General features: G+C 30.6%; 1 protein-coding gene across 2 annotated transcripts; it reads left to right on the top strand.

Annotated features, from left to right (window-relative positions):
- The first annotated feature begins 8,544 nt into the window (after positions 1-8,544).
- Positions 8,545-14,560, top strand: LOC108216373 (putative ABC transporter C family member 15). Of its 2 annotated transcripts, XM_017389129.2 has the most exons (11): positions 8,545-8,592; positions 8,786-9,707; positions 9,820-11,249; positions 11,345-11,431; positions 11,513-12,124; positions 12,238-12,402; positions 12,478-12,772; positions 13,021-13,541; positions 13,621-13,684; positions 13,783-14,022; positions 14,148-14,560. In XM_017389129.2, exons 2-11 carry the CDS (start codon positions 8,816-8,818, stop codon positions 14,249-14,251), a joined length of 4,410 nt encoding a protein of 1,469 aa, XP_017244618.2. In that variant the 5' UTR covers positions 8,545-8,592; positions 8,786-8,815; the 3' UTR covers positions 14,252-14,560. The 2 variants fall into 2 exon arrangements, with proteins under 2 accessions (XP_017244618.2, XP_017244617.2); XM_017389128.2 differs by lacking the exon at positions 8,545-8,592 and having other exon boundaries at positions 8,634-9,707.
- Positions 14,561-19,268: the final 4,708 nt, after the last annotated feature.

Raw genomic sequence — 19,268 nt, 5'->3', positions numbered from 1 at the left:
TTGGAACTTAAAATTTTGAGAATAAATTAGAAGTCGGTAAGTTTAGAAATATGTTCAATTTTTCTTTTTATTATCATAATGAGCTAGAGTCGAAATCACGACAATATAAGAAATATCCTTAATCACTTGGATTATTTATGTTCAACCGTCTTTTATTTAAAATCTAAAAACTTTTGTTTGTCAAACAATTTTATTCAAAATAATTCACATAGTATCTATTTGGTTGAATATTCTAAATCTAATTTATAGCTTGTTAAATCAGAATCGACTTATTTGTATAATAGTGTGTGTAAATAAATTATAAGTCGATTTTGAAATTCTGATTTTTTTAATAACTTATTTTTATTTTTTAATTTTGGTTTTACAAAAATATATGCGATCATTTTAAAAAGTTATAATATTTCTTATTATATTAATAATTTTGTTTAGGTTTTGTTTATGTGATTTGTTTCGCCTGTAGGTTTTCTTTTGTCAGGATGGTCATTTTGTTTGGATTGTCTTATGTTACTGACCTTGCTATTATTAATATATTTTTTATGCTTCTGCTTTTCAAAAAAAAATTAATAATTTTGTATATAATAATATATCGTAAATATCAGAACATCAAGATAAGTACATAAACTCCGCTAAAGAAATTGTAGGCATGAAAATATTAAAAAAACAGGTTATCCATTTTCAAAACAAGCATTAGTATAATATTTTTGGTTATCAATTAAGGAAAAATACATTTCATGACAAATATATAAAGGGCAATGCTAGAGACCCCAAATATTTTCCCCAAAAATCTTTACCAAATGACGTGGCAAACACTTTGAATATTATAATTGGGTGATTGATGAATCTGCAGGGGATCTCAGTAGATAAGTAGATTACACAAAAATACAAAAAAAATCATTCGATTGCTACTTTAAACTACCCGCCCAGGTTTATGAAGAATTCAATCTTGATACAACATAATATATTTAATCGCCATAGCTTTAGGCCCGGAGTAACAATCATAATCATCGTTAATCATGATTATAAATGATGTCTTTGTGGTTGATCGAAAAAGTAGACCAACTACTACTTACAAACTAATATTTTCATTGTAACCATCAAAGACGAAATACAGTATTTACTCTGTAAATTAATAATGTCGGGACCGCGAAAATTTATTAATTTATAGAGTTATTAATTTATTGATAAATTATAATTATCAATTTAAAGAGTTTTTAACCGATTATAATGTACATACTAAACAAAAAAGCATATTGTGTATAAATTAATATACCAAACAAAAAGACAAATTAGTTTGTACCTTTTAGAATTACAATATTGCACCGAACTTTGGGACTGAATGTGAATTAGTAACTACCGTGTTCGTATATGTATTGAAAATCAATAACGACTTTTAAAATACTGTACGACAAATGTAAACAAGAGAAATAAATAAGTTCAATATATTTTTAAACAGGGTCGGCCCTAGAGATTTGAGGGTCCTAGACGAAAATTGAAAATGATGCCCCTATTTTTCAAGATCATAAAAGAAAATTTTACATACATTCAAATCAATATAAAATGACATAATCAAAGATATTGTTTTAAAATTAACACGGTAAATTCAAATAATATAAATATATAAATGTATAAATTTATTAATATATACTACATATGTAAAGATTTTTTGGTGCCCCTGAGGCAGTGGTGCCTAGGCGGCCACCTTGGTCGCCTTACCGAAGGGCCGGCCCTATTTTTAAACAAGTTTGGCATATGTAAATTACACAGGGTGGCTTCTCATCTAAAGTGTGTTGCGAAAGCTAGAAGGAAAACATACAACTATTGAATCATATTTCAATAAAGTGTAATATATTTTTTTCAGTTTTTATGAATTATTAATTTATGATTTTTTTGGGACCTAAAATTATAAAGCGATCTCCCAAAAAATCATTATCTTATTATTTTATCGTATTTTTCAATTTTTTACATTGGTCGAAATCAGGATCGGACAAATTTATTATTTTAAAGAGTTTATTAATTTACCGAATATTAATTTAAAGAGTTTCTACTGTACGTTTGCATGATAGATGGTAACAAAATGGGCAATGAGAATGAAAAGTGTCGATATTTTTATAATAATTTTGAACAATAGCTTGTGAAAATTTATTTTAATATATTTATAAAATTAAACATCTATTTTTTATTATCCGTAAATATATAATGACTAATTCATTCAATATTTGATTTTTAATAATTAAATAGTCATCTCTCATTTTTTATGCACTCTTTTCCGAACTTTTATTATTATTTTTTTATTTTATAACTTGATACACAATTCTCCTTTCTAAAAATTGAATCGTTAATTATATATTCAGAGAAATTTGATTTTATGATTTATGTTAACTAGACTTATTAATCGTAAATTGAAATTGAAAGTAGACTTGCCTTTCAAAAATTGAGTTTACGAAATTGATATTAATCGGTCACAATTTTTAAACAATACTTTAATCATATAACAAAAACTATATTTGTTTAATGTTTGAAACTCAACCTCAAAATAAATAGAAGTGTATTTATTATGTTTCTCATGAGAGTGAACTTCATTTTTCAAATATATTTTTGATTGAGATGTAAATAAAATGTAATAAGAAGGATAGCAAGTCTAAATTTAAAATGAAGTAAAAAGAAGTGTGTATCAATATTTTGAATATGTTAATTCAAAAATTCAAATTCCAAGTAAAGTTAAATGAAAAATGTCCATGTACCTATTAGTTTTTTATAATTTTTTAATTCAAATTCTAGGTATAAATGTTTATATCACATTTTTAATTTAAATTTAATGTGAAGTTGAATAATAAACGACGGTATACCTACAAATGACGAAAAGTGTGGCAAATAAATATTTATTCTCTACCATTTTCTTATTTGGGGTAGGATATTCAAAAAATTGTATAAATATAAGGTAAAAAGTGAAATTTTTGTACGCGTTGAGGTTCATTAGTTAATAATTGATAGATCGAAAAAAGTTGATGAAAATAATGTGAGATTTGATTTTATATTATAAAAATTTATTTTTATAAAAAATTTAAACATTAAGAATTCAGACTCCCAAAAAAGAAAAGTAAATATTTCTTATATCTCTCTCATAAATAAGATTTGAGACTCAAGATTATATGTAAATATTTTTTATTTTTTAATTAAATGAGAATTACAAGATCTTAATTTAAAATTATAATTAAAATTATTTGATTAAATGTTCCAAAATCAGTTCAGATAAATATTTTTTTGTAAATTAACCAACTATTAACATTTAATATTTTTTATATGAATATATTAGTTAAAAAAACTTTTGTAAAGGAGGGGTCATTAATAAGTGGAAAGTGTAATTAACGTAAATATTAATGTACAAACCTTAATAAATGATATTTAATATGTTGAATATAAAAAATGAACCATATTGGCATTCTTGTAATTATAGGTTAAGTAGGGGTATAATGAACATTTCACACCTAATTCTTTTGCTTTTTTTGCCCTTGGTTGCAATTTAAAAGGTTTAAAACTGAAAAGATTGAATATAGGAGGTGTCTGTTTTTGAAAAACAGAAGCTGCTTCTGGCTTGTGCTTTTCTTAACCCATTTGTGTAAAAAAGCAGAAGCACTTTTAAAAAACTGAGAATGTTAGCTTCTCTCTCACAGCTTCTGCTTCTTTTTCAAACACTTTATTAACTTTTTTACTTCTCACTTCTAATCCACTTCTTCACTTTAAGCACGGAATCACTTTTTTTAAACTTGGCCAAACGGTCCCATAATGACATAATTATTCAAGACTCGTGAAATTGGATATAGTATTATAATATATAATACAATTTATCGTATAATAGACATATGTTAATAATTTAATCTTCAAAATTAATTTATAAAATAAATCCAATTTTTCCCAGTATTTCAATATTTACCTCGAACACTCACTAGTCGATATAATCACTGAGTCAAATCATAATTTGGTTTTTAAACAGTGGCTACCGAATTAAGTTGTCACTTGAGTCCATTATATGTAAATATTTTTTATTTTTTAATTAAATGAGAATTACAAGATCTTAATTTAAAATTATAATTAAAATTATTTGATTAAATGTTTCAAAATTAGTTTAGAAAAATTTTTATTTGTAAATTAACTAACTATTAGCATTTAATATTTTTTGTATGAATATATTAGTTAAAAAAACTTTTGTAAAGGAGGGGTCATTAATAAGTGGAAAGTGTAATTAACGTAAATATTAATGTACAAACCTTAATAAATGATATTTAATATGTTGAATATAATAAATGAACCATATTGGCATTCTTGTAATTATAAGTTAAGCCGGGGTATAATGAACATTTCACACCTAATTCTTTTGCTCTTTTTCCTTAGATTTGTAAGCATAAAAAACGAATTCATAATCACAAAATAAAAAGGGATGTTAAGATAACAAGTGCCGAATGCATACATGGATCAAAATATACGTTTTCTACATTTCTTATAAATACTTGTGAAAATACAAACAGGGTCTATCATCTATGGAAAGCATTCGCTGTATGGTTTCTTCATAACTTGTTTCAGCTATCTCGTTTCCTTTCCGGAAAAATACGGATCTTTTATTCTGGTCGGTGTGTGAGCGTGTTTAATTCGAAAAAAACGAAAGAGCTGCGTGACGAAAGAATCTGTTGATGTGATTGCGCTTAGGGATGGTAGAAAAAACCGATCCGAATGAATACCCGACCGTTTCGACCCGAATGGATCTTACCGAACCCGATATTTTGGATTTGATTTTTAGACCCGAACGAGTTTGGATTTGGATTTGGATACTAGGTGTTCCGTATCGAAACCCGACCCGAAACCCGAATCTGATCCAAACCCGATCCAAATCCGAAACCCGAAAAAATCCAAATATATATATAGTAATTGAGAGACTCTCCGTATTGAGAGACCCAAGAGACTTCATCTAGACCATCCGTTAGTAGTATTTTTATACAATCTTGAATACATCTGACAATGGCAATACAGTAATTATTCCTATTAATGGAGGAAATTTTTATATTCTCAAATCTCTATAATCTGTGTATTTATGGAAGATATTAATATGTCTTTTATGTAGAGATTTAATGATCTTTTTCGGAAAGGATATATTATGCATTTATATAGAGATTGAATAATCTTTTTATATTTGGAAATGAGATATTGTGCTCTTATTTTTTAGATTGAATTATATTTTTAGATTTGGAAAGAATATATTTACGCAATACTATATCTTCGATCAGTTTATGTACCAAACATGATAATGATTAAATTATGTTGATCTATTATTAAATCATTAAAAATTAGTAGAACACTTACCAGAATAATATTAAAACCATGGCACATTGAAATTTTTGTTAGGTCATTTAAAATGTACATTATAACACTTAATAGAATAATATTTTTTAGGGAACTCACCTCAATTTTTTTGTTGAACTATTAATTACATATTTTTGCGGAATTTTTTGTATTCTCATATTTTAACCAAATCTATTTTAGTAAATATCGTAATATGTAATAGAGCACTTTTATAAACACTTAGTAGAACATTTAGTTGACTAAAAAATTATAGTAAATTTTTGTAGAACAGTTGTTAAAACAAAAATAAATATATTAAATTTTAATAAAACACCTTGCGAATCTCTGTAACAAAATATGTTAGCGATCTTAATAAATTTTATTATATGATCTTTTTAATTCGAATTGAGATTCTTTAAAAATATTATATACAATAAATTATATTTGACACTTAGTAAAGAAAAGAGTAAACTAAATTCACTAAAAAAACTTAGCAGAACATTTAGTATATAAAAATTTCTCATGAAAATTTTTATTAGGTGTTTCGTTAGCCAGTCATATATATATATATTATGATTTTATTATATGTTATTTTTAAATAAAGTAAAATATATTCGCTATAATTTATTTAAGTCATGTATTTATTAAGATTATTCTAATTGATGCATTAAGTGTTTCATATAATGATAATTAAGAAATAATAATTTAAACTAATAAACACTTAAGAGAATATCAAAATTATATTAAGATTCTTCTAATTGATACATTAAGTGTTTCATACAATAATAATTTTATTTAATTTTTAAAAGCGAATAATAATAATAAATTTATTTGATATAATTTATTTAAGTCATATATTTATTAAGATTCTTCTAATTGATGCATTAGTGTAGAATCTAAATCAAAAAATTTAGTATAAATTTTATTGTAATCTTAAGTGTTTTTTGCTAATAAACACTTAAGAGAATCTTAATAAAACATTCCCTACTACATAGTTGGCAAAACATGATTAAATATGTTGGACCATGTTTAATAGAATTTATTTATGATGAGATTAAACATATTAGAACACTTAAAAATGATTGATATATAATATTAAGATTCTGGCGAGTAATTTAATAAATATATTCTATTACTGAGTCTCATAAGTTCTTAAAAATGTTTGATATAGAGTTTGTAAACATCCAAAAAAAAATTGTAAATTTTACATCAAAATATTTAGTTTAATAAATATTTAGTATAAATTTATTGGAATCTCATTTTAGTTTAATAAAAAAATATTTTTATAATATTTGGTGAAATTATATTTAAAAATTATCCGATAAGCACATATTATATATGAAGAATTATAATGAATATTTTGAATTAAAATATATCAGAATTGTATTTATGGTGTCTAAGGAACACCTTAAAGAATCTTGTGAAAATAAGATTCACGATATTAAAGAATCCAATATGTACATTTTAATAATATCACGATCATCTTAAAGAATCTTGTAAAAATTATCCGATATGTACATTTTAATAATACCACGATCATCTTAAAGAATCTTTATCATTATCTTTACTTTGATCTTTAAAATAATTTTTAATATGATCTTTAAAATAATCTTTATTTCGATCTTTATAAAGATCCTCTTAAGTAATTTTTTTAAATGATTTTGTAAGATTTCATAAAATATTTACTAGAATCTGTTAATTTTTGTAAAAATATCCATAACATATTCCAACGAATCTGTGATAAATTGCATTATGTAATTTATAGTAATATATTAATTGTAATTTTTTAATTTATGTTAGTAGTGCACCCAAATCTTCATACAATCTATTTAAAAAAGGTATGATTAATGAAATATGTATCATTAATGGTAGTTATTCTAAGATCTTTACATACATGGAAACAATTTAAATAGTATATTATACAGAACTGTAACTGTGATTTTGATGTTAATTAATCCGTATAATTATGGAAGTACAATTAACAAAATCGTATGATTAATGTATATAATGCGTATTTTTAAAATATAATATACTACCCCTAGAGTTTAAACAAGGAAGAATACCAGTATGTATGTATAGCATATAGACCACAAGATCAAAAGAGAATCAATGGTAGAGATCATGGTCTCTCAGGTCTCCCGCTACTCCCCGGTCTCTTTTGAACCTCTCCCTATATATATATATATATATAGAGTTAAGTTTTATGGAGTACAAAAAAAATTGGAGTATTGGAGTACAAAGTTTGATAAAATGTAATCTAGTCATCTAAATTTCAATTTTTTTTGTCTAATAATATTTGTAAATATTTGACAACCTGCACATTATATTCTGCAACATAAACATCGTGATCAAATGGTAGAATAATTACTTTTATAAATCATATGACTCTATGTTCTGCAATATAACTAATAAGCAGAACAATAATCTTAATACTTGTTAAAGTTGAAAGATATTAATGATTAATTGACAATTATGTGCAAGACAACTTATAAATGATAGATTATATCAAAATTTGGATAATCAAAGATATTATATAGGATCAAACTAAAAAAATTATGATTTGTACTCCAATACTCCAATGTTTTTATGTACTCCATAGAACTTAACTCATATAGTATATATATATATATATATATATATATATATATATATATATATATATATATGTATATGTATATGTATATATATATATATATGTATATGTATATATATACTAATATACTTTCCAATTTTAAATCTACTAAATTTTGTTTAATATATATAGGTAGAGTGTGAATGTGTATATTTTTGGGTTATAGTGACTCTTTTTGTTTAACTAATGAGCTACTTTAAAATTTCATATTCCATATAATGAAGATTTGTGTTTAGAAATTATTCAATACGGTTCAAGATTTTATTAACGTGTAATACTTTATTACTAAAGTAGTTTAGTTTTAAATATAATGAAATTTAATGACGAAAAACTCAAAAATAATATTTTTATAATACTATATAAATTTCGGAATTTAAGTTCTGGATAAACCCGAACCCGATCCGAAACCCATGGATTTGGATTTGATATGTGAAACCCGATTGAATTTGGATTTTAAAAATAATTTAGATTTGGATTTGGATATCTCAAATATCCGAACCGATGCAGCCCGTTGTCATCCCTGTGCGCTGCCATGCTGTTATAAATAGTATTATGTCTTCAAAACAATGTATTCACATAAACTGGAGTACATGACTCAACGTCCACGTGCTTAGCTTATATTCTTGCAGGTTTGCTCATACTCATACTGATCCAATTTGGATATACTCTATTTTTTATTTTTGTATATTTTATTGATAACTTTGTTTATTGATTTTTCTGCCAACCCTTTATGTATTTAATCACCATCTTTCAAAACATGTATCTGTAATAACACTATAGCTGACACTATATTTGTTTATTTTCTGTCTGTTTGTTTTTCAGAGACAATTCACACTGATTTTAAAAGGCCTAATGAGTCAAGAATCAGTGTTTTATCAGGGTTTTGAAGAGGGGTTTTTCAGGGTTTTGCAGATGGTGTCCATGGAGGTTACTGTGAAGGTTGTGTTTAATGTAGGATTTTTCTTGCTTTTATTGACATGGGTTTTGGTGGAATTGTGGAAGAACAGAACAAGGGGTGAAAGTTTGCCAGAAAGGGTGTATTTTAAGGAAGGTTATAAGGTTTTCACCAAGATAACTGTTGGTTTTAATGTGTTGATTATGGTTTTGAATGTTGGGCTTTGTGTTTACAATGTTTGGAACCTAAAGATTCTGTCTTTAGAATCTTTAACCTCAGTTGTGATTTGGGCATTGTCAAGTTTTGTGAGTTTTTCTGCAGCGAAGATTCGCAATACATTGTGGCCTATTGTGCTTTTGATGTGGTGGCACGCTTATGTGGTTATTGATATGCTTATGGTCTATCTATATTTTGCTTCATATTTTGACACCATTGAATCTGATAGTTTTGTTTCGAAACCCAGCTTTGTTGATGTTGCTTCCTTCCCACTGCTAGTTTTTCTGTGTTACAATGGTACCGATTTTCAATTTGAAAGTGCTAGTGAACTAGGGGAACCATCGTTACCAGAAGCAGAAGTAAGTGAGGCTAATGCCACTGATGATGCATTCTCGAAAGCTGGAATTTGGAGCAAGCTTACATTTAGGTGGCTTAATCCTTTGTTTAAGAAGGGTAGAGTTAAAAAAATTGAATTATCCGACATACCATCCATCCCTCAATCTGAAGCAGCAGATAATGCAGCTGCTTTGCTAGAAGAATCACTTTTAAAGCAGAAGAACCAAGCTTCTTTGTTGCCTAATGCGATATTTAAAGCTATATGGAAGCCTCTGGCTGTAAATGCAACTTTTGCAGGTATTCATTTTTTTGAATCTGGGTTGCTTTTCTGTGTTCTTAATTTTCGGTTCAGCATGTTTTTGTTTGGGTTTTGTATGATATTAATATGATTAGTTTTTGTCATATTCAGGAGTAAATACAATTGCTTCGTATGTTGGTCCCTTCTTGATCACAAATTTTGTGAATTTCTTATCAAACAAAGATGATAATTCAAGCAGTTACCATGGATTAGTTCTTGCATTCATCTTTTTATCTGCAAAGACGGTAGAGTCTTTGTCACAAAGACAGTGGTACTTTGGTGCACAACGAATTGGAATTCGGGTCCGGGCTGCTCTTACTGTACTAATATACAAGAAGTCTTTGTTAATTAAGTATAGCGGTACTAGTACTGGAAAAATCACAAACTGTGTCAATGTAGATGTTGACAGGATTGGTGATTTTTGCTGGTATGTTCATGGGATTTGGCTACTCCCGGTGCAGATAGCTTTGGCGTTAGTCATCTTGTACAGGAATCTCGGTGCTCCTCCTTCATTTGCTGCTCTTTTTGCAACAATTTTGGTGATGGTTAGCAATACTCCACTAGCTAATATGCAAGAAAGTCTCCATAGCAAGATAATGGAATCGAAAGACTCAAGAATTAAAGCTACATCGGAGACTCTAAAGAGCATGAGAGTCTTGAAGTTGCATTCATGGGAGCCGACTTTTTTAAAGAAGATCCTTCAGCTTAGAGAAACTGAGAGGGGTTGGCTAAAAAAGTATCTTTACACGTGCTCAGCAGTGGCTTTTCTGTTCTGGGCCTCACCAACTTTGGTTTCTGTTGTCACCTTTGGTGTTTGTATTGTTCTGAAAACCCCTCTGAGTTCAGGCACTGTTTTGTCAGCTCTAGCCACTTTTAGGATTTTGCAAGAGCCAATATATAATTTGCCAGAGCTGATCTCAATGGTTGCCCAAACAAAGGTTTCAGTTGATCGAATCCATGACATTATTTGTGAGCAGGAAAATATGCACTCGGCAAAACAACATCCATCTGAAGATTCCAATATTGCGGTAGAGCTTGAACAGGGTGAATATTCATGGGCCGAAAATAACCAGTACTTTGAAAGTTTCAGAGTGAAGATTTCTGATAAAATTAGAATCAGGAAAGGTTACAAGGTAGCTATCTGTGGTTCTGTTGGATCTGGGAAATCAAGTTTACTTTGCAGTATACTTGGAGAGATTCCCAAAATTTCTGGCAATAATATCAAGGTTTATGGCTCCAGAGCATTTGTTCCACAAAGTGCTTGGATACAGACAGGCACCATACGAGAGAACATCCTTTTTGGCAAAGAATTGAATATGACATTGTATGAGAATGTTGTGGAAGGATGTGCTCTAACTCGCGATATAGAGATGTGGGCTGATGGAGATCTAAGTGTGGTGGGAGAGAGGGGCATGAACTTGAGTGGCGGACAAAAGCAGAGGATTCAGTTGGCAAGAGCAATCTACAACGAATCAGATGTTTATTTCCTAGATGACCCTTTTAGTGCTGTGGATGCACATACTGGAGCTCATATGTTCAAGGCAAGCCAGCCAAACTTGATATTTTCACCTTTAAGATTCTGAAGTTTATTTTTTTTCCTAAATATTTTTAATTTTTCTTTGGATTTTTTTTGCAGAAATGTATGATGGAGTTGCTAAATACGAAGACAGTTATATATGTGACACATCAGTTGGAATTTCTTGAAGCTTCAGACCTTGTATTGGTAAGTTGTTCACTCTATAAAAAATTATTAGGAGCTGAAATTTTTTCTGTCTTCTTACCTTGAAATGCAATATTCTCATAGGTAATGAAGAATGGTAGAATTGTTCAGTCTGGAAAATATAGAGATTTAATTGCAGAAACTACTGGTGAACTTGTGACACAAATGGACGCCCATAGCAAATCTCTAAATCAAGTTAAACCACCCAAAAAGTTCTACAAAAGCTTTTCATCAAAGGGATTTATTCAAGAAAATCAAAATGAAGATGAAGTCATTGAGGAAGTCCATAATATTTGCCACAGGGATGTTAGCCAAGAAAAATCTCAGCAAGAAGAGACGGAAACTGGAAGAGTGAAGTGGCATGTGTATTCAACCTTTGCTACCTGTGCTTATAAAGGGGCACTGGTTCCATTAATCCTTTTGTGCCAAGTTCTTTTCCAGGCATTACAGATGGCCAGCAACTACTGGATTGCTTGGGGAACTGAAGAAGAAGACAGGGTAAGCAAAGACAAGTTGATTGGTATATTTGCACTGATGTCTGGGGGAAGTTCTATCTTTATACTAGGGAGAGCTGTTCTGTTGTCCACTATTGCCATTGAAACAGCTCAGCGCCTTTTCGAGGGAATGATTGCCTCAGTTTTCCGGGCTCCTTTGTCATTCTTCGACTCTACACCTTCAAGCAGAATCCTGAATCGAGTTAGTAACGCTTTTATTACTTCCATACCGTTGTTTGCTTAGTGTTTTTGTTTCAGTCGAAGAATCTGGACAAAATGTTTTATTAATTTTTTATTTTTTTTGCTTACATGCAGTCTTCTACAGACCAAAGCATTGTTGATACAGACATACCTTACAGATTAGCTGGATTAGCTTTTGCATTGATTCAGTTATTAAGCATTGTTGTCCTTATGTCAAATGTTGCTTGGCAAATTTCTATCCTGTTCCTAGTCGTCCTTGCCATCTCCGTATGGTATCAGGTAATGGTACTGAGCATTATTACAAAGACTAAAATATAAAAACAAAACTCTGAACCTCGAAGTTGAATTATGCAGGCTTACTATATTACCACTGCCAGAGAACTTGCCAGGATGGTTGGGATAAGAAAGGCTCCAATTCTGCATCACTTCTCGGAGTCCATTAGTGGCGCATCAACAATTCGTTGCTTCAATCAAGAGGATCGCTTTCTCAATAGGAATATAAGTTTAATCAACAATTATTCTAGAGTTGCTTTCCACAACTCCAGTACAGTGGAGTGGCTATGTGTTCGAATTAACTTCCTTTTTAACCTTGTCTTCTTCCTCCTTTTGGTCATACTGGTGAACTTACCAAGATCAGCCATTGATCCTAGTAAGTTCTTTGATTTCCCTCTCCTTGGAACTCAACAAGTTTACGAATGAACTACTGCTTTCCAATTGCTTTCTTAGTGCATCATCATGTCAAAATGCTATTAGAGATATATAAATAAGTTATGTATTTTCACCACATTTAGCGATTCTCGCAAGTGTTTTTTAGTTACATGTAAACATGTGTTAAAATAGAAAGAGTGTCAAATAAGAGGATTAAATTAACTGATTTGGTGCTTGATATGACAACAGGCCTGGCAGGACTGGCAGCTACTTATGGCCTGAACTTAAATGTACTCCAAGCTTGGGTTATATGGAACCTCTGCAATGTCGAGAACAAGATGATATCAGTGGAAAGAATTCTTCAGTACACAAAAGTACCTAGTGAAGCCCCATTAGTCATCGAAAGTTCAAGGCCAAAACCAAACTGGCCAGCCAATGGAAAGATAGAACTTCAAAATCTTCATGTTCAGTACACACCTTCTCTCCCAAGAGTTCTTAAAGGAATCACCTGCACTTTCCAAGGCCAAAAGAAAATTGGAGTTGTGGGCAGAACAGGGAGTGGGAAGTCCACTCTGATCCAAGCTCTCTTCAGGGTGGTTGAACCCACTGAAGGCCAGATTTTGATCGATGGGGTTAACATATCCAGTATGGGCTTGCAGGATTTAAGGTCTAGGTTGAGTATTATCCCACAAGATCCAACATTGTTTCAAGGAACGATGAGGTCTAATCTTGATCCCTTACAGCAGCATTCAGTTCACGAAATTTGGGAGGTAACTGCAAAACTTCGGTCTGTTTTTAACTTAATAAAAGTGAGGTTCAGTTAACCGACATGTGTTTACTGGTTTCCAGGTTTTAAACAAATGTCAACTGGCAGAAGGAGTGAGGCAGGACCAGAGACAGCTTGATGCACCAGGTACAGTAAAATAGTAAATATTACTGCAAACTTGTAGTTTAAATTAAAATATAATTTGTATGGCTGTTTGTTTTAACATGCGGGATATATTGGTGCAGTTGCCGAAGATGGAGAAAACTGGAGTGTTGGACAAAGGCAGCTTGTATGTCTAGCCAGGGTGCTACTCCAGAAACGGAGAATATTGGTATTGGATGAGGCTACAGCTTCGGTGGATACAGCTACAGATAATGTCATTCAGAAGACAATAAGAAAAGAAACAAGTGAATGCACAGTCATAACCGTTGCTCATCGAATCCCAACCGTCATTGACAATGATCTAGTCCTTGTACTTGATGAAGGTAACTTCGAAATTTGCTTAATAAGAATAATGCCACGAATATGTGTTTTAACTTTTATATGAGATTCATATAAACACATACTTTTGAGATAATTTGCTTACTAGGGTTCATGTTTACCAACACAGGCAATATTCTAGAGTACGACTCACCAGCTCAGTTGCTAAAGGATAGTTCTTCTGCATTTTCAACTTTGGTAGCGGAATTTATGAGGAGATCGTCTAAGGAATGAAGGGCTATCATATGCAATCGATTTACATTGAAGTATATAGAGGTACAGCCCATGCACAGAAACTTAACCAAGATTAGAAGGCGAATTTAGTAACAGCTAACTCATGACAGTTCTGAAAGATGCAGCCCAGTATATACCAAAGAATAGAACAGTAGCGCTGCAGTTCAGTTTTATCTGTTAGTAAAAATTTCTTCTTAGTGACAGTATTTATTATATTGGAAGTCTTTGGCAATGCCTAATTGCCTATGCCTATGTTGTTCTGGGCAATTTCAAAATTTCCGCTTTTGATAATTAATACACTCACGCACACATCTTCAGACGTAAACATAAAATGCATGAAGATTAACAGTACATCCATGGAAAATTTTGTAAAAATGATGTAAACTTTTCAAAACATCATTTTAGTCCTGACTGTTTCGTCACCGATTCTCTGGTGGCGCACTGGAGTGATCCAATATGTGGTTCTTGTATGTGGATTATACAAGATGACCTTGAAGTGATGTATAAAACTTATAGGAAGCCAACATTTCAAAGTTAAAAATGCAGAATAGTTTGCTTAATCAAGATGACCTTGATATGATGATCTGCTACATGAACATCAATCCGTCGTACAAGTCTGGTGAATAATCAGTAGAAGTTCTGAGTTGCTGCAGTCGCAAAATTCTGTGTTATGTGGTTCAAGGCTTGTTAAAAACGGATCCTCTGGAAGCAAGTCAGATCCATTTAAACATGCCAAATGATTTAAAGAATCGGTATTACTCACTAAAATGTGCTCTACTAATTCATCTTTCATGCTCCAACTGCTTCTGTTAAGGCTCGGAGTAGAAACAAGTTCTTTGGCTGCTGTCACTGGACAGGACACAACTCATACGCAACTCTTTCCGGACTCTGTTTTGGAAATTTTTGCTAATTCGACATGGGGTGGATTGGCTATTTCTGTAATAGGTGTTTGATATATAGTGGGAGCAAATTGCACAATATTCGGGAGGATTTGGTTTTGGACATTGGGATATTGGAGATGGCTCAAGTCATTATTCTTCATCTCTAGGTCAGGCCTGTGTTCCTGTTTGGTAAACTCAGATTGTATATATGTAATCCGCTTCAGACAAAAACCAGCTGAAATAGATGCAAGTGACATAAACCAGCTTTAGTTGGAGTGCTTACTATCAAGCCCTATGTGATTCACAGTTTTCACAAATTTCTGGTGAAGTTCTACGGTCCAAGCTACTCTACTCTTCTTCACACCAGAAAGGTCGACAGTTTCATTGTCACGGTACTTGCTTTCATATCCTTTTTTTTTCTTTCCAAAATTCATATTTTTCTCACTCGCGTGAAGGGCGTTTTTTTCCCCACTAGTTAAAGTATATAGAGGCGTACATCCCATGCACAGAAACTTAACCGAGATTAGAAGGCGAATTCAGTAACAGCTAACTCACGACAGTTCCGAGAGATGCAGCCCAGTATATACCAGAGAATAGAAGCCCCTGCAGTTTAGTTTTCTAGTTAGTAAAAATTTCAGATGTTTTATAATTCTTGTTGGTGACAGTATTTATTAGTATATTGGAAGTCTTTGGCAAATTTAAACATAAAAAAGGGGTTGTTTGTCGTGTGTTCTATCATAAGAACTACATTGACTAGTTCTTTTTTTCTACTCCCATAAACAATGTACTATTCACTTCAAACTGCATTAACTAAATTCTCTTTTTTTCACTCCATTAAACAACTACTTTCTCCGTTTTAAAATGTCAGTCTTGTTTGTCAAAAAAGTATTTCCCATAATATGTGTACTCTTGTTTTTCGAACACTACTTTTCAAAACTAAACTAAACTTCTTTTTTCAAAGTTGACCAATTATAGTAAATAGTACTCCCTCCATCCCTATTTATCTGTCCATTTTACAAGTAAAAATTTGTCACTATTTATCTGTCCATTTATACTTTCAAAACTAGTTTAATGATAGTTTTTCAAATATATCTCCATAATTTCAATTTTCAAAGCTTGAATTATTTAAAACTTGGTTGAATTCATGTTTTCAAGACATAAAATAGGGGTATTCTACCATTTTCAAGATATTAATTAGAGGTATTTAATGAGAAAGTTTATACAATCAATTATTCCTTGGTATGTGTTTTTTTTCCAAAATGGACAGATAAAAAGGGACGGAGGGAGTATTTAATAGTCTCTTGACATTTTATAGTACTACACGGGAGTAAGTCTCATCTTATTAAATGCACTTAGCTGATTTTTAAGATATACAATCATTAAAAGGAGTTAAAAATATAAAGAAAAATAAACACATTTAACGTATCTTAATATGTGTGAAAATGGTAAATAAGACTAACATTTTGAAACGGAGACCGTTCACTTTTCTCCTTTTCATGTCAAAGTATATTTTATTTATTTAATATACTTTCTTAATTGTTGTATTTTCTCTTTTAATCATATATATGAGATTAATGTTACATTTAGTTGACAGTAATATTACTTTTCTCCTTTTCATGTCAAAGTATACTTTATTTATTTAATATACTTTCTTAATTATTGTATTTTCTCTTTTAATCATATATCTGAAATTAATGTTACATTTAGTTGACAGTAATATTAACACCAGTTATATGATTAGAAAAAGAAAAACATAATAGGAAAATACACCTAACTTCAAGTGCTTTAATCATGTAACAAATTTGTAATAAAAAATTCTCAACAAAAGTATAATATAAATATTTGGGAATTTAATACTTGTACCTTTTTTTAACAAATTAATTGTATCTATACGGTGTCCTCACAATTATTGCAGATTTACGTTTTCATCGACTAGAATATCAGAAGTTTGCACGTATACGATCTCTTGCCGTCTCTTATCCCCTCTCACTCTCTAGCCTCTCGCTCTCTCTTCTTGTTTTCTCCTTTTCTCTCTTGATAGTGTTACAACTTGTGCACCAGATCAAGTTTGACATTTGACACTTCATCACTTAGTTGTCTCTTTCTCCCTCCACAAACTATCCACAACCGCCATATCATATGCATGCAGCAATTACAGAAGCATTGTCATCATACCAACTCAAGTACTCAGCTTTCTAATCTTTTTGTGTGCGGCGTTTATTACATTCCACGGTCGGCCGCTCAATCTCATAGACATGGTCTATGTAAGTCGATTTCGATCTAAAGCAGAAAAAAGTTTGATTCCTCAATTTCTTGACGATTGGAGTGGGTGGCCAGAAAATGGGTGGAAAAAATCGGATCAGTCATGTCTCGGTTATTCATTGTGTTGACGTTATATCAAATTGATCGGAGATGCGACGAGGCAATATCCCTACAACATATTAACAGGTGTGATCTTTCCAAAACATAAAATTACATGATTATAATAATTTTTGATTTATAATATATATTATTGTGGTGCTGTTTATATTCTATTTTTTTCATGATTAGGGTTCATTTTTTTCATGATTAGGTATAATTGTGTGTTTTTTTGATAGAGGTATAATTGTGTGCTTGAATCTATGATGTTATGGGTTGTTTTGTATCCTACTTTGTCCATTTTTTAAATATATTTTTTTTATCATAATTAGAGGAAATTGAATTTGTGGTATCAATCTTATAGTGCATGATTAATTAGATCTTATTTGTTATTTATCCTTATTTTGATTCTTAGTTTCTCGTTAGTGTTCTTGACAAATGTTTGCGGTTCTTGGGCGATGGCGGTGGAGATAATGTAGCGGTGACTCAATTAGTGCGCGTAGATTATTCTGATCATTTAATTTTATTGCATGATTTCGTTTTAATTTTGTAATTTTGAATATTGTTTGTTTTAAATAGAAGTAAGTGTAGGCCTTAATTTTAGTTACTTTTTAAATGATAAGTTGACTATTTTTAAATTTGTTTATCTTTGGTATTTGACTTTCCTCTACGTGCTTAAATTTGAATTCTTGTGTTTTAATTAGGTGATTAATTGATAAACTCTTTATTGCTGATTATTGTGCCTGAATTCCATAATTCATGGGGGCCATATATGGTGGTTTTATTGTGCCTTAATGAGGTATTATTGCAACATTAATGGTTGATTTGTTGATTGGTGTATACCAAATTTGTATAGTTCAAGTTTGTTTTGTATTTGAGTGGATATATCTTAGTTATGGTTTCAATTTTCAGTTATATTTTTCTATTTATATTTAAAATATTTATTGATAGCAATAGTCAGTTGTATTATGTTGGATTTAAATTTTATAAGGTATCTAACCAAATAGATTTCACTATCTCTTTGGTGTAGATTTTTTTATGATTTGTTTCGCATTAGTTTTATTTTACTTTCCTTATTCTTTATATTCATATTTTTTGAATGAGTTTGTTGGCTTTCCTCTTTCGTTTTTCGATAGTTTTTATTATTATTCTATTGTGTGTGTGAACTTATTATGTTCTGTTTTTTTGTATTTTATTTTTTCAGGATACGCGAGTAGAAGAAAGAATGATAGTGGGACCTCCTATGGGTGTTTTCTTATCGAACATTAAAGCTTTATTGTCTAAGTGTTCCCGGTCATCTCTGCATGTCCGAGGATTAGATGGTAAACTTTCTTGAACGAAAGGAACTCCTGGCAGCTGCTATTGTATTCTGATACAATTCATTATACGTGAAAGTATCTTGTGACAAAAAAAAAAAAAAAACTTGTGCACCAGATCATCGTACTAATCTTCCACTTTTTTGCTAATTCTCGCTTGTTCCCTCCGTCGTCGGAGAATCGAGAATTTTTCCGACGGCAACCATGGTGCGATGAACTTGGCTCTGCGGACCATGGTGCCGATCAATTCACTGGTGGTACAATTTATAAAGTATGTGTTGGATTATAGATAAGGATTGATCGAAAACTTAGCTTGTTATCAAAGTGAAATTAGGTCCATTGTTATTTGCAAATGTTTGATGGCTGTGATTTTTGATTTGATTTTAGTTGATTTGATGATTGCTTTTGTGATATTAGTGTTAGCCCCACAGGGGCACTTTTTTTCATCGTTTGCAACTTATT

This window comes from Daucus carota, chromosome 4, assembly GCF_001625215.2.
Source record: "Daucus carota subsp. sativus chromosome 4, DH1 v3.0, whole genome shotgun sequence".
Taxonomy (NCBI): Eukaryota; Viridiplantae; Streptophyta; class Magnoliopsida; order Apiales; family Apiaceae; genus Daucus; species Daucus carota.
This window is presented reverse-complemented; position numbering and strand designations above follow the sequence as displayed.

Excerpts from the sequence above, each read along its gene's own strand:
- LOC108216373 (XM_017389129.2), top strand. The coding sequence starts at position 8,816 with ATGAGTCAAGAATCAGTGTTTTATCAGGGTTTTGAAGAGGGGTTTTTC. Across the intron at positions 13,542-13,620 it reads CAGTTCACGAAATTTGGGAG|GTTTTAAACAAATGTCAACT; the intron begins GTAACTGCAAAA and ends ACTGGTTTCCAG. Across the intron at positions 13,685-13,782 it reads GAGACAGCTTGATGCACCAG|TTGCCGAAGATGGAGAAAAC; the intron begins GTACAGTAAAAT and ends ATATTGGTGCAG.